Source organism: Mytilus edulis, chromosome 1 (genome assembly GCF_963676685.1).
Source record: "Mytilus edulis chromosome 1, xbMytEdul2.2, whole genome shotgun sequence".
Lineage (NCBI taxonomy): Eukaryota > Metazoa > Mollusca > Bivalvia > Mytilida > Mytilidae > Mytilus > Mytilus edulis.
The window spans coordinates 44072848-44096185 of record NC_092344.1 but is presented as its reverse complement, the minus strand read 5'-3'; the positions used below and the strand labels follow the sequence as shown (position 1 = coordinate 44096185).

The following is a 23338-nucleotide window of genomic DNA, read 5'->3' as shown; positions in this document are numbered from 1 at the left end:
CAAGTTCTCCTCAATCCAAACAAATTGGTACTCATGGGGGGGGGGGGGGGGGGGGGGAATTGAATCCACAGTAGGACAAAAATCTCTCCTGTTTAAACATCATTCTATTTTATATAAATCAAGAATTTTATTTTGTATCCTATTTTGCAAAATTCTCACTTTGAATTGAATGCCTAATTTTCTCAATGTTCTTGGGCAATTCATAAAGTTCTAAATGCATATAAAAATTTGAAATACCCCAGATTACATATTCTTTAATTTGCCTTTAAAGGTTTTAATTATATGTATTCAATGGTTATTGTTGTCTGTTTGACAAATTCCCTGTTTCCATTCTCAGTTTTATCAATTAAATATAATGAATGTTTATTAAATGAAAGGTTTCAGTCTTTCTGAATTAGTTGTTAAGGGTAATACTACTGGTAACCCAATGCAAGCATGTTGCCAACTTACCTAGACAGTTTGCCCCATATGGCCAAGCCAGTTCTAAGTAAAATTTCAGATCCTTCTAATAGTAATGAGTCCCACACCCTGAGCACAATTTCCTTTGGAAGACAAGTAGCAAACATGGTCAAAAACCATTGCATAGTGAAAACATTGGTAAGAGGCGGCTCATAACAGGCACCTACAAAAGCATAAAAATACAATTTATCAAAATACATTTAAGCATAAACAAAGCATCTTAGTGCACCAAATACAGTTTTATTTCAAATCAAAACATATCATATTAATTTCAAATTTATTTTTTTCCCTACTGTCTTCAAAAACAGTTCTGGAGCACTAGAGATCATCTCCAGTTTTTGGTGGTGTTCCAGTTGCTCAGTCTTTTTTTTTCTATGTTGTGTTTTGTGTACTATTGTTTGTCTTTCTTTTTTAGCCATGGCGTAGTCAGTTTATTTTTGACTTTATATATTTTGAATGTTTTGGCATCTCTCATCTTTCTTTCACATTTGGCTGTATATAAAATGAAAAAATCACATTGATGATTCCAAAGAAACTAAGAAATTTTTCCATTGAATTAATTGAAAAATCAGAATTTGTCTTTTCCTCTTTTCCTTTCAATACACAATTTTTTTTTTTTTATTTCAAATCTTACATCTTTTTAAATCCAAAAGATAATGGAAACATTTCATTTCTAAAACATACATCTCTAGGAGACCAGATTGTAACACTTGACTAGCAATACAATAATACAGAGTCTCCAACAAAAATTATAAGATATTGTTAAAATCAGAAAAAAATATCATTAATGAGCTAAATGATAAAATTTTAAATTTCTTTGGAAAATATGAAGGAATATAAATGTACTTTACAAAATTTTAAAGATTCTGGGCATATCTCATTATCATCCAAAACAGTATATTATAATTAGACTAAACTTATACCAGTAGTATTATCTTGAGCAGCACTCTGTAACATGTCCAGATGGCGTGACAACTTTGGATAGGTAATCCTCAACAGATCTCTGAACACGGCCATGTCCACAGACAACGCTCGAAGATTGTTAACATAATAACTCTCAGGCAAGACTTTGTCAATGATGTATATCATCACCTGGAAAATACATGCAAATAAAGTTTGGAAAATAAATTATAATTTGCGGGCAATCAATTATTGTTGGAAAATGTTGAAATACAATACTGTTACTTAAAATTGATGAAAATTATTACAGCCCAGTCAAAAAAAGCCATACTTAAATGCAAATCCAGTGTGTTGGATTTGGATGTGGACTTTGATTTAATTTAAGATGGTGACATTATAAATACAGAACACACTTCTGAAGTTCTACAGAAACCATTTATCCAAGGATGGCGAGTTAAAAAAAAAAAAACTTGGCTTATGGTATCTGATTTTACATATTGTGTTCTATGTACTTTTTACCCAAATTAACTTATCATGCTGCAAATAAATTTGATTAATTTAGATTTTTAATGTACTTTTCTAAAGACTAACAAAATGCTCAACACTCCTAAACTTTAATGCATCACTATGTGTAGTTACTTTCAATTAATTTCCTTATGGGACAATTGGGACATAACTTGACTCCAAATTCTGCTTCATTACATTTTACCTAAACAACTGTAGAGTTGGTATGCATGCGTTTCAGAGAACAAAGCAAAATTCTTATTAATTATTAATATGACCAGTCAGTAAAACACACAAACTTGATTAATTTGAATAGCTGATAATTGTATTTCATAGGCTAATAATTGTATTTTAAAGTTGTTTTTGTTTTTTTATTGTAACATTCTGCAATTGGTTGATTGATTGTTGGTGTTTAATGTCATATAAGCGCCACTTTTAGGCTATTACGTGGTGGCCAGTTTTTGTTGACGGAAGAAGCCAGAAGAAAACTATGATCTTCAATAGGAAAACTGAAAATCCTAGTCAATAAATATTCTGCAATTTAATTTATATGTAACATTGTATTTCATAAACCGATCGCTGTCGATATTATTTGACAAATAGACTTAAGATGCATTTCAGCGTTAGTTAAGTATGTCTAGTCTTTGATAAGACATAGGAAACATAGGACTTAATGTTGTGGATGCTTGACCAGTTAAAATTATAAAAGGAATTACTGCAATTTATCAAGATTTAGTATAAATGTGTTTTTACATCAAACAAGGAAGTAAGAATGATAAAATCCATAGTTTAGAATATTCAACAAGTCTAATATCAAAAGAATCAGAAGTAATATCCAAAACAACTTTTAGATTTCAGAGGATACTTATAATTAAAGACTCTAATATTAATAAAAGAATACAGGACAAATTAAGCTAGGCAGGATATGCTAAACCAATTATAATGACAAGATTTGATATAAATCAATTCACTAAATACTATAGTACAAAGACATATAGAATATGAAAACAGAGTAACTTTGGATAATTGTTAGTATTACTATAAACAGTCATTAAGGGGTTATTTAAATCTCTCTGAAATGGGCAATCACCAAAACCATGTAAGCAGACAAAAAGACAAAAAGAAATAAATGGAGAATGTGTCCATGAGATATAGATAATGCAACTCCTTGCATATAAAGTTAAGGGACATAACTCTAGAACAATGAAAGTGATGCCACCAAAGTTCAAACTTGACCTGTGTAGGAATAAGCACTGTGTATAAGTTTCATAAAATTTGGTTGAGGGTAACTAAATTTGGGACTTACAGACTTATGGACAGGAATACTGATGGACATGGGTAAATGAAAACGTAATGCCCCCCCCCCCCCCCCCCCCCCCACACTTCCTCTGCAGTGTGGGCATAAACATAGGCAAATGTCTATTACTATGTACTAACAATTTTTTTTCATCTGTGCAATGTTAAAAAAATAGGCTTTTGTCTATTACTAAGTACTAACAGGTTTTTTTTTTATCAGTGCGATGTTTGTGAAAACTTAAGTGTAGATGGAGACAAGACTACAATGTGTATACTGTAAATTCAGAAATTATTGTGAGGTTTTTATTATTGCGAAAAATGCGACAGAGTTGTAAACGCAATAAATAAAACTAGCATTTTAAAATGTTTACATGAATTAAACAGGACTTTTCTCAAAATCGTAAACATTAAAATCGCATTATAGTCTAAAATGGTAATTTTTGAAATCTCAAGAAGAGATTTTATATGAATTTATAGGGTTAAATATACTTACCATGAAATTACATTTATATTATATAGAATATGTTTGCTTTCACAACATGTTCTCATCGCAATTAACTAGGTGATTAAAAATTACATCCATGAGATGTACTCACCTACGTCATAGTTCACCTGTGTAACATACACTAGCTTTAGTTTTAATTTGTCGTTTAATTGAATAATTTCAATTAAGTGAACAAAAAACTGAATTTATTCCAGGGGTGGTGGTGGATTGTGGTAAGTATATTTAACCCTATAAATTCATATAAAATCTCTTCTTGAGATTTCAAAAATTACCATTTTATATGAATTTGGTTAAATATACTTACCATGAAATTACATTTATATTATATAGAATATTTACTGATTAACAAGCAGTATTTCATTTGGTGGAGGATAAATTCTCTCACACACATACAATTTCAACATATAAAAAACTATGTGAAATTTTTTAAAAAGTAACTCCATTAAATTTTGTAAATACGGATATTAGTAAAAACCGAAATTACTGAATTTATTATACAATGAAGCTATGCTGCATAACTATATGTATCAATGGCAAACTTTGCAGATTGTATAAATACAAGTATGCAAAATTAATAGACTTGATGTAGAGTTGTCTCAATGGCACTCACATGTATATATACCCCATCTTTCTATATCTGATGAATAAATAATCTGCAGGTCAGTATAGAAATAATTATATTAAAGCTCCTTCATTATGAGCTAAATGTGTTGTAATATTTATGCAACAGTAAATAAGCATTTATTTCTGAATAGGTTGTTCTTGTTGCTTGTACAAATCGACAAGAACTAATCCAACCTTAATTTCATTACTTTCCACTTTGAAACTTAAGTTTATTTGGAAACATTATTACCTTTCTTTAACTTTCCATTGTTTTCTCTATGTTAATATAATAACAGATATTTCTGATTGCTGTCATCTTTTGATAACCTGATCAATATCACATCTTTGGAAATAAATTCTTTTCTACTTAATTAAAGAATTATAATCAATTAAAATATACTTTGTAAATAGGTGTCCTTTTAATACAATCAAAGTTTATTAAAGACTCAAACCAAAGTTGTTTCATGATTATGCTAAATCTGGATTAATCTTTAAACTTTTTTAAAGTTATAGTCCCTGAGAATTTGCTTCTCTGCTAGATATACTACTTTTAATATTTTATAGATTTAAAATAAAATATTTTCATCAAGAGAAGTCTTGTACTATTGTATAATAACAATTCTCTAAACTGACTAAATTTAAAAAATCTGATAAAATTTCTATGAGTGGTAGAACCTTTGAATACAATGTCTACCATTTCAACCATGACCAATATTTTTGTTTTGTATTGGACTACTCAAGTGTAAAAATACAGAAATAGACAAATCAGTGGAAATGTTTCAGTATACATGTTTCCATTGATATACTGCTTCCACAGAACATTTGGATGTTGAGCTGAATTAAAGCCATGATTGTTGTCCTTATAAGTCCAAAAAGAATGCTAACAGATGATTTTCTCCAGCTATGAAAAATCTGTCTAAAATAAAATGTTTTGATATTTCTAATTAACATTTGACAACGGTTAACTTTCTAGAATATCTTGCCATGTACAGTTCCAAATTTAAAGAAAACAAAAATTTGACATAATGAACAACTCTTGTATGTTGCTCTTGATAATTATAGTATAACTAATCGCCGTATTTGAATATCAAAAATAAGACAACGCGTGACCGAACGACGCATGGATTAAACGAGTGCGCAGCACGAGTTTAATCCATAGCGGCGTTCGGTCACAAGTTGTCTTATTTTTGATATTCAAATACGGCGATTAGTTATTCTTTTTATTACATTGGCAAATGGCTTTTTTTTTTATGAAATTAATGTAGAAAATGTAAGGAACTATATCTTTTTCCTACGCACTGACAATTTGTTTTGATCCGACGTTATCGACGTCTTGACAACGCCTATTGTTGTATGACGTCAGAGAGTGAAATAACCACGTTTATTTCACATGTGAAATTATCGGTTTTTATCTAACTGGGAAATCAATGTAATTCATTGCAACCAATGTAATAATTGTTTATATTAATTTCAGAAATTATTTCGCTATCAGAAATACTAAAATGCAACTTGTCAAATATAGTTCTATAGTTGTATTTAAAGAAAAACACTTGTTTGGCAATATGGAAAACACTTGTACTAACTTGCAGTATCCTTAAGTGTTCTTAGTTATTTCAGAAATGGTTTCACTATCAAAAATGCTCATTTTATTTCTGTCTTGGTTCACCTCATCTGAATCCTATACATTCTGATATGATTCAATATATATCAACCAAACAGCTGTTGGTATAGTATTTTGTGACTTCAACCCAGTCATTTGGTTAACTTAGTCACTCAGAAGAATTTTGCATTTGTCCCCAGATTTGGCAAAAACAAAATTAATGTGATTTAAATAATCACATCTTTCAAAACAAAATTGAATCAAAATTCAAAGTAATTGTTTAAAATAAACACATTTCAATTTTGTGTAGCATATTCTTGCATAAGATACTAACTCTATGCTATATATTTATATTATTCTGGCTGGTAATATGGAAATTGAAAAGTGAATAATTACCATCAATTCCGAGGTTAAAATCACATGCATTCGGAAAACCTTCCTGCATATAGATAATACACAACTTGACTTTGACCAGACTAGATTTTTGTAACTTTATGCTTATAATGAGCAAAAATAAAAAATAAACAGTGACATTTTAATATTTAGGTATAATATTAAGAAAATGTCTCGCATTTGATTTGATATAATCATGGAATTATCATACTATATTTTACTTCCATGTACTATTCTTAGACTATTGAAAGCTATTTGCTAACTATTAATCAGTCTTTTAAATAAATTGCTTTTCCTACATTTTGCTGTTAGATTAACTGCTTCTACACTGGTGCTAAAATTTGAGAACCAATTGAAATGTATATATATTATATGTTTATATTGGTACATCATGTGTTACTCCAAAAAAAAAAACCTCTTCTTTTTTTCTGCATCTCGTAAAGACTGACTAAATAAAAGGTTTATATAAAGAGCTGTATAATAGATAGTTTCAAATCTTGAGAACTACTTCAATTTCCTAGACCATGTCTAGCATTTTAAATAAATCCTGCATCCACAATGCTTTAAATCTTATTTATTTACCAATATTTTACTAATTTTTTTACAAGATCCAAATTAATGATAATCTTGTTTCTATAAATCAGCATATTTGAGTCCTCTATACTTCAGAATTCTGAATCAATATTTAACTCTAGGAAAAACAATGTGTAGCCATTGCATAAACTGTTGGGTTCTACCAATCTCACATTAAGAATAAAACAGACCCAATGAATGAATCCTTATAGCAGAAACTTGCCCATCTGTTGGCATTGCTTAGAAAACTTAAGATGTAAATTAAGGCATAATTTTCTATCTTTAAAAGAGCATCCAAACTCCTTTTGCTTTCATGATTGGAAGATATATGTATAATTTGACAGTGATTCCCAGATAGTGAGGGTAAGATAGTCTCTTAAGTCTTACGTTATCACCTCTTTTTTGTGTACTCAAAACAAAACAGAATTAGTACATATTATATTTAATAAATGCATTGGCAATGTACACTCTGAATTATGTAATCAATATATAAGCCATTACCTTGAATGAGTCTTTGTGAAATGCATCATGGCATCCCCTAAACTCTTTATTCAATAGACAATCTAATGTTTACATAAAAACATATAAAAGCCTTTGTTTCCTTACTGCCGACAAAAACAAACAATTGGTTATAGCAGTTCATACTTATAATATTCATGTTCTTCTTGTCATAAGTAAACTGACCATGAAATTTAATATTAGTAAAAAGAGTTGTCACAAGCTATCAACTGTATTTAGAACAGTGCTCCATTCTTACTGTCTCCATGTCTGTTAGAGCATTGGAGAATTATTTATCAGTAAAAAATAATTAAATATTTACAGCAATTTGCTGTTCTGGAAAAATATTTCAGGCTTCTAGAATTACTGTCCTGATTTAAACTGGACATATTTAAAAGAAGTATGTATTGGTATGCTTAAACTACAATCACATTTGTATTTTACTAGATAACAATGTATCATTTTAGTGTCTTTAATATCTGTCTTGACTATTTCCAGACACTTGTTCAATATATTTTCAATATGAGCAAATATGTTAATTGACTAAACTGTTGGTTCATCACAAAAAACAATGTGCAACCAAATATTAGCTATGCTTGTGTTGTTTTAAAATATAATAAAAGTAGACATAATGTTCCCTGGGTGGAAGGATGTCTAGAAAAGTCAGATAGACCTGGACTTAAATTCACTAGTCTGATTCTAATTTATTTTATTTGCAACAATCATCCACGTGCAATTCTATGCTCCATAAATATCAATGTGCAATCAATAAATAGTTATGATTTAATTTTATGTAAGATATCAAATCTGTATTTTATTAGAATGAATGCAACTTATAGATTCTAAATCATGCATGTTGTTCTAGTTCCTATGTTTCCTGTATGAAAACTGTCAACATTAATCAAATAGACTTGGGCAAAATCCCTATTCTATTTTAAGTCTATAGTGATCCATTGAGCACGTTTTATTTTCAATAAATATGGTTTATGTTCCCTGAATGGAAGGTTAACCAAAAAAACATCATCAGTTGTGGGCAAAATCCCTATTCTGATTGTGATGTATTTATCAACTGTTAAAACAGTATCACTGTTGGTCTACGCTCCCTGTATGGAACGTTTTCCAAATAAAACAATCAGAAATGGGCAGATTCACTTTTCTGATTGAAATTTATTGAACCAATTGAGGTTCTAGTCACAATAGTGGTATACGCTCCCATACGGACGTTATCCACATTAAAATAATCAGATCTGGTCAAAATACCTATTCTGATTTAATAGTTATGTGTTTACACAGTCTCGTGTACCAGGTGTACACGTAACAGACTGCAAATTGTAAACAATCGAACCAATTGAGGTTCTAGTGACAATAGTGGTATACGCTCCCATACGGACGTTTTCCACATGAAAAACAATCAGATCTGGTCAAAATACCAATTCTGATTTTAATATAGTGATGTGTTTACACAGTCTCGTGTACAGACTGCAAATTGTAAACAATCGACTTTATCCAAACTTTACACTCGACCCGTTTCGTAGCATTGCTCTAATGCAGTGAAAAATCCGGTCAGCTGAGCGTGAAAAAAGAAATAAACATCCATTTAAAAATATGTCTTTTTAAAAACGTAGCACTCACGTAACATGTCCGATTTTGACAGCTAAATTCTGCCTTTCCTCGGACCCGATTTAATGTTTGAAAATGGCGGCTAAACAAAGGTCATTTTCTATGTCGTCGTATTTCCAGACTCGTAAGCTGTAAAAATGACGAAAACGTGCATATCAGAAACTTGGCAGAAGCGCTGTATTCTGATTCTCATTAAATTAATCGTATACCGATATTACGAAAACAAATAATGTCTTTTATAAAACATAAGGATTTTCAACAGTAAACTGTTAAAAATCCTTGCCGACGAGAAACATGCGTTCTCTTGAACGCAAAAATTAAAACTAAAGCTAGTGTATGTTACACAGGTGAACTATGGCGTAGGTGAGTACATCTCATGGATGTAATTTTTAATCACCTAGTTAATTGCGATGAGAACATGTTGTGAAAGCAAACATATTCTATATAATATAAATGTAATTTCATGGTAAGTATATTTAACCAAATTCATATAAAATGACAAAATTGCAATAATAAATGCACACAATTATTTCTGAATTTACAGTATTTTAAATTTCAAATTTTGACTAAGTTTCTTTCAAATTTCCATTCCAACACCTACCTTCAGAGCTTCATCTTCCCTTCTCTCAGTCACATCTAATAGTAATGCTGCAATAACATTAAAACCCTGACAATAACCAATGGATTTATTCCAACGAGCAAAACCAAGTAAAACTCGCTTCAATGATGCTCTATCCTCTTCATTTTCATGACCACTGAAACCACTGCAGCCTGTTCTGTGTAAATCCTGAAAATATATTTGAGTTATTTTATGGAAGCGGTACATATATACCATTATATTAAATTTTAAGTTTTATAACAGCAGTCGCTTGTGTCACTTTATAATTGTGCTAAATCTTAATTTAAGTGGCTATCTTTCCTATTAGTTTGTACTGGTGTAATGTTCTGATGGTGATCTGGGACAGTTTCTACATGTTCAACTAGGTGTTTCCTAAAAAGCAAGTGTGACACTGTTGTTCAAACATTTGAAATGTGTGTACAAGTATAACATTACATGACATGTAATAAGACTGTTGCAATATTTAAATTTCTTTACTGATGCTATGTATTTGGCAACAGCAGATGTCAATATAAAAAAGAAGATGTGGTATGATTGCCAATGAGACAACTCTCCACAAGAGACCACATGACACAGAAATTAACAACTAACTTTGAACTTCCAATGAATAGCCATTGAAATAGATTATTGTCAGTGGCTTATATATAGTGCTAGAGTTTAAATACCGGTACACACCTTTTTCTAAAAGTAATTCAAAGATAAAAAGAAAAGTCTTCCAGAGCACTATGCAATGCCCCCTTTCATCTGAGTAATGCAGATTTTAATACAGAACAGTTATCTTAAGTTTGCATTGCTATGAATACAACTAAAGAAGAACTTAAATCAGTTGGTTACGAGAAGATTCATTAAATCCTGTATGGCTTACTGAGTTCTCTGTGACAAGGTAACAATACCATTAGACAACTGAATGTCACCAATCATTAGAAACTGGGTTTAATAAAAGACAAACATAAAACTCTAAAAGCAGTCAGGAAATGTGGCACAGTGATAACAATAGTCCAATATTGCTCAGACAACTGACAGTCTTTTTAGGACTTATTACAATTGTCAAACAAAGGCTGTCAGATGTCATAGCATCTTCCTTGAATATTTTATTCCAAATCTGATAAGCTACTGTACTGTAGTCATGAGAGTATAGAAAATAATATGAATTTGCTTTTTAATTAAAATTGCCATAACATTTTCCTGCATTGAAATATAGTTTTTTCCGATAATAATATTTTTTTGTTGCACTGTTTGATCTTAACTGTTGTTCTCGTAAAGATATCAAATTGCAGGAAAACATTAATTTAATGCGACATTAAAACAATAGTCAACATTGTAAATGGTTTTAAGGCTCAATGCCATACAAACCTTCGTCATAGATTTTTCTAGAAATCTTATAAATGAATGAACAATTTATAGAGCTACTCCCACCTGCGACACAGAAACAGTATGACGGAATTATCGACAATCCTTAGGATAAATTTGTCTAGAGGTTTCCGTGAAGAATAATCAGCCATGTATTGTACTGTCAAATCTTTAGAACAATCTAACAAGATTTTATCTAATGCGATAGTCTATAATATTAATTATGACAAAAAAATGTCAAGATTTAATTCATCAATATGTGTTGCGGAAATTATTTCTTTTAACTATCACACGATTTATCGATAAAATAGTGTCTTAAAGGATAACATAAATAATGTAATTACTTGCTTTGCTATATTTATGTTCAAAAAGAGGCTTAAAATAGCAAAGAACCTAGTTATTATTTTCCATACAGTAGTATGGGATAAATAAATTTACATTTGTAGTACATTTAGTACTAATGCCATCTTTTATTCAAAACTTTTGGGCTGTATGTTAGAATTCAGTACTGTGTCTTTTGTTTATAAATGCTTAAAACTGTGCAAACTCATGGAAATGTAGAGAAAGCTTTTCAAAGGGGTTGTACACCACATATGAAAATACAATTGAAAATTCCTCATCTGATTAAAGTCTTATCACAGTAATGCTTGATGTTTTCTACTGTTTGTAACTAGACTAACATAGGTTCTTGAGACTGAGCATGATTTCATTTCATGGGCATAAAAAAATTAACATGTCTTTTTTTGGCAAAAAGAGGGCACCTGAACATTCTGATTAACATAATAATATTTATTTATTCTGATAATAAATTTTCAATGCTATTTTTATACCTGCTACAAAATGTATAGCTTAAGGATTGCATTAAGACTACCTTATTGCTTGATGATGAAGATAGAAACACCACAATTTATAGATTGAAGACATGAATAGTTCAGGAACATCTGATTACTGCCTTAGAAGGACAAATGAATATTGATGGGTGAACTGATTTATGAAATCACCTCAATCAGGTTTTACTCACAAAATCAGTAACAACGAAAACAGTTTGGGTAATGATTCATCAAGATGCAAACAGAATCAGAAACCTGAAGAACTATATTCTCATGTTTTTGGTTCTAGATCATTACTCTCTGCTAGATTTTTATGATTTTAAAAAATGGTTTTATTTCTTCTTAAAAAATATATTTAGATAAACTATTCCTAAATTAGAATTTTCACAATAAAAATGTTTATAAATTGTCATTCAATCAGGAATATTTATTTGCTTCGGTAAATCAGTGTTAAAAAGAGATACAAATATAATTCAAAGTGTGAAGATAATTATGGTAAATTGAACGAAAATATTGTCATGTTTTCGCTCCATCTTTATAATTATACTGTCACTGTGAATGATGTTAAAGATTGGTTATAATTGGAATCTGTCATACATTTCAACCCACTTAATTTATTTCTGTTGATAGGGTAGAAACCTGATATGTCAAATATAGCTGCAAGCGTTAGAACCAATCCTTAGATCAAAATCAAACTCATCCAATAGATGTGAAATCTTATTCAAAACAACAAACTCTATATGAATAGAGATATATAAACCAGATTTTTCTCCGATTCCATGTAATAAGATAAAACAATTTTATTACGGAGGTTTGCAAACATTTATGAAACAATTACTTTAGCTTTGAGTAAATAAGAATATAAGCCATAAAAACGTGATGTAATTTCTTCATTGTATCATTCCAATATCATACAAGTAATGTTATCTGAAATCAGTTTCTTCAAATAACAACAAATTTACCCTTTTAATTTTGAAAAAAAGTCAAAATTCCAAACCTTCAGAGAAATCAAGTCAATCCCATTATTTCAAACGAGTTAAATTCTTCAGGTTTGAAGGACAAAAAGAACAGGTTTTGAATATGAATCAAAATATGTTATATTCTGTCTGATTTCTCTGGTGTGTCTGGTTTTAGAAAATGAATAAAAATGTGTGTGTTTTATATTATGAGTTTTACTAGACAGACAGACAGACAGACAGACAGACAGACAGACAGACAGACAGACAGACAGACAGACAGACAGACAGACAGACAGACAGACAGACAGACAGACAGACAGACAGACAGACAGACAGACAGACAGACAGACAGACAGACAGACAGACAGACAGACAAACAGACAATTCAACTTGATCTGTAACTTGTCATCATAAAAGTATACACCAAGTATCAAATCAATATGTTCAAGCAGGCAGAAAAAATGTGTGGAAAACTTTAATATTTGCCAGACTGATGGATCATGGACAGACTTTCAGAAGTAATGCAGACATTACTTTTTATCATGCTGCTTACAAAAGAGTTATTTCATGACCTTATTAGAAGTTTGTGTTACCGTAATAGCTTGCAACAAAATATATTACTAGACTGATAGTTACTTACCTTGACAATTTGATGACCTAAATTATTGTCGTCTGGATTGCTTTTTTCATTGAACACAAATCTCATTGTCTTCTGCCAATCGACTCTCTGTTCTCGTATATGATTGTCTGCCAAACTTAACCATACCTGTTAATTAATAGGAAACAATCGAATTAATATTGAGATACAACTAGAGGCTCTAAAGAGCCTGTGTCGCTCACCTTGGTCTATGTGAATATTAAACAATGGACACAGATGGATTCATGACAAAATTGTGTTTTGGTGATGGTGACTTATTTGTAGATCTTACTTTGCTGAACATTGTTGCTGTTTACAGTTTATCTCTATCTATAATAATATTCAAGATAATAACCAAAAACAGCAAAATTTCCTTAAAATTACCATTTCAGGGGCAGCAACCCAACAACGGAATGTCCGATTCATCTGAAAATTGGTTTTTGAGTTATAAGCCAAAAACTGCATTTTACCCCTATGTTCTATTTTTAGCCATGGTGGCCATCTTGGTTGGTTGGCCGGGTCACCGGACACATTTTTTAAACTAGATACCCCAATGATGATTATGGCCAAGTTTGGTTAAATTTGGCCCAGTAGTTTCAGAGGAGAAGATTTTTGTAAAAGTTAACGCAGGACGACGACGGACGACGACGACGACGACGACGACGACGACGCCGGATGCTGGACGCCAAGTGATGAGAAAAGTTCACTTGGCCTTTTGGCCAGGTGAGCTAAAAAGTGTAGCCTGCTATATGGCTAATGGTCAATGATTTCATCATTAATTATTTATAGACCTTTTCAAGTTGTTAATTTTCCTTTTTCTGCAGAGAATTGGAACAGGATGTAAAGTTTACATGCAATTGTTTTAAAATATTAAAAGAAGGTGCACTTAGATGGATTAATATTCTTTTTACTTGGCTCTATTTGAGCAATGCATGTTTCCTCCCAACCAACCAACAATAAAACAATAAAACTTTTTTTTGTGTTGTTAAGTTGCTGTCTCAAATGTTCTAGTCATGAATATGCATGATTATCATCCTTTTATTCATACTAAAATGGACAAGTAAAAAATAACATAAGGATCTTAAAAAGTTTAGAATTTTAAAATTGCACTTTTGAATGGTATTTAATCCAGATGTCCTAACAATTTAATAAGTTTAACACCTAATTTTATAAGTACTTATAGGTTCTAACAAGTTATTTCCCTACAAATCAACTGAGTTATGTATTTTCCTTTCAACCTTATTACATTTGGATTCCGTCAAATTCGATAAATTCAATTCCTTTTCTAAACATGCTAAAGTAATGTACAATTTATTGAAAAAGCTTCAGAAGATAAATCTATATTCCGTTTGAAATGAAAGCAACTTAGAAAAGAAGAGCTCTGACATTAAAACTAAATCCAATTTGTCTTGAATAATCAATTACGGTTAAAGAACGTAAAACGTGACGTGTACATTTGTAAAGTCTGTCACAACAAGCATATGAAGTAGCCGTATATTTCTGAAGTCTTGTGTACTTATTTTGACCTCCGTCTCACAAATATACTTCATTAGTTCTTCACGTATTTCCTTGAGGAATAGAATAACAAATAAGCCATAATAATCTTGTTGCAATCTATGACCAATTCAATAAGTCCAAGTCATTCTTGCCTTGATAAATGGCTTTATATATAAAAGCTTTCCATACAAAGGTTCTTGCACATACTATCAACTTCTTTCCATATACTAAATATACTGTTGCTGTTGACTTAGGCATTATATAATTCATTACTATAATTCATTACTTAAAAGATTCTTAAACATTTCAAGAAAGCTTTAGATTTTTATATGTCCTTTAATTATCCTACGATTTACAAAAAAAAATCTTTGCTACAATAACTCAAGTTATAATATAAGGTGTCTATATTTGTTTTTGTTTTGGAACATCTTTTTGGTTCAAGATGACTCAAATTCATTTAAGAAATAATTAATGCAAGCTATATACTTTATTGTAGTTTTAACATGGACAGGCATTATATTCGTGACTATTTTTGCCCGAGCAATAGTGAGAGCTAACACAACATGAATATAATGCCTACCCATGTTAAAACATATAGTTAAAACAACAATAAAGTATAGCTTGCATCAATTATTTAGATTCTGATTAGGACAATTACGGTAATTTCTATGTCCGATATGTATAAGTGTAGAGCGTCTGTGTAGTCTCTACCATGAACCTTCCTTTTTTGTTTGTAAACAAGCAAACGACTGGCAATGTGATTTTTCAGAGGGAGAAGTTTTTTATAAATAGCCAACATGAACAGTTGTCGTATATAGGTAAAATATGTCAATTTCCAATTGCAACACATAACAGTCATAATAAATAAATTTAAGTAGCAACATGTGCATCGTTTAAGCGTTTGGAAGTGTTTTAAGTTAATGAAATATAAAAATGCATGCCAATTTGATAAAATTTATTATTCTACAGAAGTTAATATACGACGTGCAAACACATTTTATTGGATTCAGAGCATAGGTTTATTCACAAAGCGAAAGAAGCACGTCATATTAGAATATTTCTTCCAGTCATATCTTCTAAAATTTAATATCACTGCACTTAAATTTAAGTAGGATTACTTTGGAAAGAAATAGATGGCTTGTGCAATTAGCTTTTTTTAATACCATAAACATTTAAATAATGCTGCAAACTACCATCTAAAATTTTTCTAATAGCATTTGACAGCACACAATTCACACTTTTCATATGAAAACCCTGCAACCCTAACGATCATTCCTAGGAATTGTTTCCCTACCTTTTTACGAAAGCTGTCTGGTATACCCATAGGTAGCCTTGCCACTGCCTTCATGGCATCTTTCCACTGTTCAAAGGCACTGTCACCAGGTGGTGGCTCTATACTGAATTTCATCCTTGTATCTATCCCTAGAAATGAAGAACAGATGAATGAATTCATAAAATTAATAAACCCACAAATTACAACCTTAATTAAACTGGTTCTCTCATCCAAGCACCAGGTAGGCAAAACATGTGAAAGGGCATTACATCGCATAGCTTACCAAAACATAAATGCTTATAAAATACCAAATTTCAAATAATATAGTTGAGAATAAAATTTATAACCTCTTATGTTGGAATAAGTAGACACCCAATAATGATTGAGGTATGGTCAACTCTTTTAAGAGTTTCCAGTTGATTTGGTTAAAGAGGTTCTAACACTTTCCTATTTATCCTCACCTTCAAATTACAGTCAAAAAATCTCTGTCCTGCATTCCAGTTAATGCACTTAGCAGTACCTTTTTCAAATTGGATTCTTGAATTTGTTCTTGTGCTAAATATGAAATATTTGCCACTGGATATTAAACAAACAACAATCAATCAATCAAATTCTTGTGGATCCCTAATTGATACAAAATTATTTACAGAAAAGTATTTATAAGAAAGGCATCTACCCTAGGAAAAACAGGTGTAAACATTGTTTGAGCAATTCAGTGACAAAAAGAGCTGAAAATGATTCCATCAAGATCTGAAATGTTGCTTTATACTACAGTTCAAGATTAAAACAGAGGCAGCAACAACATAACATTTCTATATATTGACACAGAATTTTAATAAAAGTTCAATCTAACACAAAAGTGGTATTTAACAATAAAACAAGCAAAACAGTTTTACTGTCAACATTTCAAATACCATAAGATATTTTTATTATTCTTCAAGCAATACGAGTCAGTAGTATAAAGGTGACACTGCTTTTATAACCAGAGTTTCACATGACTGAAAACAATAAACTAAAGATCAATTGATTTCAACCCTTTTCTATTTGCAAGTATCAAAAGACATACAAACAGTAAACAGAACAGTCAATAACATCTCTTCTTTTATACTGTATCATAAAAATGTCCTTGAACATTACTAGGTTTGGGTTTGAAGACTCAAAATTGTGTTTTAAACTAAAAGCATTCAATTACAGGTGTCATTTTTTTTCTACAGAAGATGTTCTCTATTAGAATGCAAAATAAAATTTTCCATAACAGAATGTAGCATTCTTATATCTAAGTCCAATTTATTTTCTAAATCCATAAGAATTATTTTATAAAAATAATTATATTCTTAAGTCTTCTTTGCAATTTCTACTGGACAACTATTTAGCACTCACATCAAAACAAGCACATGAACATGTATGCTATAACCAACTTTATCATGTTATTTTGACTTTTATTTCCTTTTGCCATTGCTAAAAGACAGAAAAGTATTATGTGAGCTAATACATGTATATCAACTTTTTGTTTTAATAAGAAACAAATAGTCAAGTTATAACAAATTCACAACTTATTCAAAAGATTTGTTTTAACAGAAAAATAAAAATATACTCTTGAAATATTAATCTGCATCCATTGCTATTTCTTGGCCTCCACCTAGAATCAAATCAAATGTCTGATTCACTCTCTAACTTATCCTTTCAAAACGGTTGTTATCCATATCTTGTACATTGTATTATGTTTGACTGGATTATTGGAAAATATGATTGCATGTTACAAGAAACTATATAAAACTGCCAGTGCAATGAAATGGTCATGTGGGATTAAACATTAAAACATAAGAAAGACATATAAGTACAATAAGTACCTTGTTTACTTCAAGAATGGCAATATTGCATATTTTTCAGAGCACATATCAACTTCAAGTAATGAAGTTATTGAAACCTCAGCAGTTTTTATTTAGAATCTATTTTTAACAGGAATAAGCATTCTGAGAGTATTGCACGGCAAATAATATACTGTAAATTCAGAAATTATTGCATGCATTTATTATTGCGATTTTTCAAGAATGGATAAAAATGCGAGTTTAATTATCGCGATTTTGAAAAAAAACTGCGTTCAGATCTATATTTAAGTTATCAGAATGTGAGTTCTTAATATTGCGATACCTGTCCAGTCGCATTATTTGCATTAATAAAAACCTTGCAATAATTTCTGAATTTACAGTAGTCCCCTATATAGCTAATGATTAAGAATTTATTGTACTGGAACTTGATCTATAACTTGTAATAACAAATATCAAGTCTATGTATTCAAGCATGACAGAAACTAGAGGCTCTAAAGAGCCTGTGTCGCTCACCTTGGTCTATGTGACTATTAAACAAAGGAAGCAGATGGATTCATGACAAAATTGTATTTTGGTGATGGTGATGTGTTTGTACATCTTACTTTACTGAACATCCTTGCTGCTTACAATTATATCTATCTATAATGAACTTGGCCCAGTAGTTTCAGTGGAAAATGTTAATAAAAATGTACAAATTTTATAAAAATTGTTGAAAATTGACTATAAAGGACAATAACTCCTTAGGGGGTCAATTGACCATTTCGGTCATGTTGACTTATTTGTAAATCTTACTTTGCTGAACATTATTGCTGTTTACAGTTTATCTCTATCTATAATAATATTCAAGACAATAACCAAAAACAGCAAAATTTCCTTAAAATTACCAATTCAGTGTGTCAGATTTGCTCTAAACACTTTGGTTTTTGAGTTATAAGCCAAAAACTGCATTTTACCCCTATGTTCTATTTTTAGCCATGGCGGCCATCTTGGTTGGATGGCCGGGTCATCGGACACATTTTTAAACAAGATACCCCAAAGATGATTGTGGATAAGTTTGGTTAAATTTGGTCCAGTAGTTTCAGAGGAGAAGATTTTTGTAAAAGATTACTAAGAATTACGAAAAATGGTTAAAAATTGACTATAAAGGGCAATAACTCCTAAAGTGGTCAATTGACCATTTCGGTCATGTTGACTTATTTGTAAATCTTACTTTGCTGAACATTATTGCTGTTTACAGTTTATCTCTATCTATAATAATATTCAAGATAATAAGCAAAAACTGCAAAATTTCCATAAAATAACTAATTCAAGGGCAGCAACCCAACGACGGGTTGTCAGATTTGTCTGAAAATTTCAAGGCAGATAGATCTTGACCTGATAAACAATTTTACCCCTGTCAGATTTGCTCTAAATGCTTTGTTTTTTGAGTTATAAGCCAAAAACTGCATTTTACCCCTATGTTCTATTTTTAGCCATGGCGGCCATCTTGGTTGGTTGGCCCAGTAGTTTCAGAGGAGAAGTTTTTTGTAAAAGTTAACGACGACGACGGACGACGGACGCAAAGTGATGGGAAAAGCTCACTTGGCCCTTCAGGCCAGGTGAGCTAAAAAAAAGTGTGGAAAACTGATAATTTAAGTTAACTTTCTAAATCAAAGAACCATAACTCTTCACAATATCATCAGACCAATACATGTAAAATAAGCAAAAGTTTTTAAAGTCAATAGACCATGACTGAGGGAGCATGGCCAAATATCTTCATGAAAATGAGATGTGCTTATTAATACAACTGCATACCAAATATGATTGACCTAGGCTACCACTTGTGGTTAACCATAAACTAGACCTAATTACAAACTAATACATTGTTGACGACGTTGCCCCCGGAAACACCATGCATCGATACCTCTGTCTCATTTTTTGAATCTGTTCAAGCAAGAGGAAAACTGATTTTCCAAATAAAGATATAATTGGTTAAATGTTCTAATTATTATCTGGAAGAAGAAACAATCTTCTATGCAATTTCTAATTCTCCCATCATGACTTCTCTGTAAAATTGACTGTCACTAGAGAAAGTATTCATACATAATTAAATCTTTAGATTCAAAAACAGAATTTGGGTTCCAAGTTCAATTATTTTCCATATTGTCTAATTTAATATGAGAAGCCATGTACATGTTATAATTGATTTTTTCTAAACTCATATACCATAATAAACCTGATTAATTGTAAATAACAAAAGAAAATTTGAACTATCTTTTTCAGCAATATCTGTCAGTCAAAACCCCACTGCTCGTTATAGATAAATGTAATTAATTGAAATTCAATAAAGTTATTACTCTTCTTTGTCAAACGAGAAAAAACATTCAATTTTGTAACTAGATAAAAGGAAATCCCTGCAGACTTTTACCATTAGGCATATTTAGCAAATTTTCAAAGGCCATTATTTTCCATGTTCCCTCTTAAAAGGTTTGAAACATGCTATAAGTTGATTTAAAAACATGTTTATGTATTTCTACTTTCTAATAGAAAAGTTCTGTTTCAATATTTGGCCGCAAAAACAATTCAGTGGCCGATCCAGAAATTCTCATAAGAGGGGGCCCACACACTGACTACCTAAGATGTAGCCCCCTCCATTTATGCTTCAGTGATTCCCTATATAATCAATCAAATATTTGCCACAAAAGGGATGCCCCTCCCCTCCCCTAAATCAGCGTTTGCAATTTAAATTTACCAAAAAACATCAAGTAAAAAAATATTTGGAAAATCAATAAACAACATTGTACATATTGTAGGACCCTTAAGGAATTGTGAAATTAGTTTATCCTTTTATGCTTCATGTGTTATCATATTAGTTCGGACTTAACAGCCATATTGTAATTCAGAAATCCATAAATAACTTGCTTTAGAGCAGGTTGAAAGTTTATTAGATTTATGATTAAATCATTAGGTATATTCAAATAACTATCCAATTTAAACTTTAGTAATAAAATGTGTATGGATAAGTAAAGAATTTTTATGATTTTTTTTTGTATAGGATCTCCATCAAGTAAACCACAAACAATCTTTGGTTTTATACCACAAACTCTATAAAGACTGGTGTTGTTTACATTATTGATGATTTACATCATATAAAAAGACATCATACGGTTCCATTGTAAATAATCAGAGAGAGCCATACAAACAGACTGGACAAACTTAATACTCATGGTCAAGTATTATACATCAACAAAAAACATAGTAAAGAAAGATTACACAAGTCGATAATGATGATGACAGAGTCTTCCAAATGATTTATTATAAAAAGTAGTCTTACATACTAACTCTGCCTGAATAATGTCACCACACACCATGAATCTGCAAACTAATTGAGCATTCATAAAAAAAGAGCAAAAAATTCAACATCTGAATAATAATTGTCAAACAGAAAAAGGGAAAAGAGGATATTAACACTGAGTTTAATTTGCACCCATCTAGAACTTGCCCAGTTATAATACTGCTGAAATGTAACTTATATACACCCATTAGAACATCGAAACAAAAACATTCATTTGAGTCCATTTAAAAGGGTTTCCCCTGGCCTATCATAACAGAGAAGACTATTCTAGTTGTATAAAAAAACACTGTTTTGTTTATAATTGGAAACCCTATTGAACCCCAAAATACTGTATTATTCCTTTTTGGACCCCTTTTTTTTTTAAATTGGCAGGGCCTCCCCTAATCCAGCTAAACCAAGCAGGTCTAACAGCATCTGCCAAGTATTACTACAGAAAAATAAATAATTTGCTTAAATGTGATACACACCTTTTAAAGATCCTCTATAAATAAAGACAAACCCCTTTTGTGTCCCACATAAAAATTAGGATATAGAGTACTCACATAGTTTCCCCTGACCCAGTTTAACTTGACTCTGGTCAGTTGAAATGGGGAAGAGAATAGACTGTTCCCCTGACCAAGTTTAACTTGACTGGTCAGTTGAAATTCAAGGGGAAGAGAGTAGACTGTTCCCCTAACTCAGTTTAACTTGACTGGTCAGTTGAAATGCTGAAGGGAGTAGACTGTTCCCCTGACCAAGTTTGACTTGACTGGTCAGTTGAAATGGAGAAAGGAGTAGATTGTTCCCCTGACCAAGTTTAACTTGACTGGTCAGTTGGGAGGGGAATGGATTTAATAATACCCACAGGTTAAATACATCCAGTTAATTCAATGATATGTGGAACTGACTCTGAACATTTCAAAATATTTTTAGTGTGCATACTAGATCAAACAACTCAACTATTGTTCGTAAATTTATATTGCTACTTAAGTATTAAAGATTACAGCAAAATTATTTTCAAAACCTCATTCCAAAATGATTGGTAATTAGTACAAAGTAATTACAATCCCTTTTTTTCTATAATATGGACCACTCAAAAAACTCCTTCATGGAACCCAGTAAAAAACAAAGTATTATTGCCCAAGGTAACTGTAAATGCTGGTTTCAGTAAATGCTAAAGGAGTAGGTCTGGTAAGGGCCGATTTTGGCCTGAAATTTCAGGTTCATCTGAAGAAAGATTTTGACCCCTTTTTAAACACTTAAGTGTCTATTTTATTTGAATCAATTAGTTTATGTGAAAGATTTTAACTGATTTATTCATAAAAAACGCAGCGATTCAAGCTGAAATATGAAAAATCTACCAAATATGCCGAAAAATGTCACTTTTCAGATGGTTTTTGTCAAAAATGAAAGTGGCCGCATCCGTGTTCATCCTCAACCTTTATATATGTTATGTATTATCATAAAATACAACTTACATTTCAATATTAAGGATGAACACGAATGCGGCCACTTTCGTTTTTCAAGAAAACCGTCTAAAATTTAACTAAAATGCTAGAATTGTGAAGATTTCAGTAATTTAGCATGCCTAAATAGTGCTAGTACCCGATATATGTGCATTGTTTTGTCAAAAACAGCCCATTTTTATGTAGCAGAAGCATTTTACTGTCCAATAAATAACTTAAAGTTTACATTTTAACAATTTTGTAAAACTGCTATATTTTGGGGCCAAAAAGGGGTCTTACTGGACCTTCTCCTTTAAAAAGATGTTGGTTTTTTTTAATCAATTCAGGACGAACATTTGAGAAATCAAAGTTATGACTTTGTAATCATCAACATATCTATGCATTCAAGAACACATTCTGAACATCACTGTGTTGCGACTATAAACCTAAAAGTTTGTTGACATGCTTTGAGACCCTATTCTGGGTGTGACAATAGAACATAAACATGCTATAAATAATAATTCAATGTTTGAAAAGTATTTCGTCTACACTGGGTCACTGTCAGCTTTGTATTCGCATGCTGTTTACAGTGTTCTACCCCTTCCTCTCGGAACTTCATGAACATTTAGTCAAAT

At 31.1% G+C, this 23338-nt stretch overlaps 1 protein-coding gene across 2 annotated transcripts in view; it reads right to left on the bottom strand.

Moving 5' to 3' along the window:
• LOC139512559 (TBC1 domain family member 30-like) overlaps window positions 1-23338 on the bottom strand; it is a 71857-nt gene that overhangs the window by 25663 nt on the left and 22856 nt on the right. For both annotated transcript variants that reach the window (XM_071300259.1, XM_071300270.1), the window contains 5 exons: window positions 16138-16265; window positions 13350-13475; window positions 9553-9738; window positions 1383-1551; window positions 451-622 (listed from right to left, as the gene is read on the bottom strand). In XM_071300259.1, the coding sequence (XP_071156360.1) occupies window positions 451-622; window positions 1383-1551; window positions 9553-9738; window positions 13350-13475; window positions 16138-16265 (781 nt within the window). The remainder of the gene's footprint in view (window positions 1-450; window positions 623-1382; window positions 1552-9552; window positions 9739-13349; window positions 13476-16137; window positions 16266-23338) is intronic.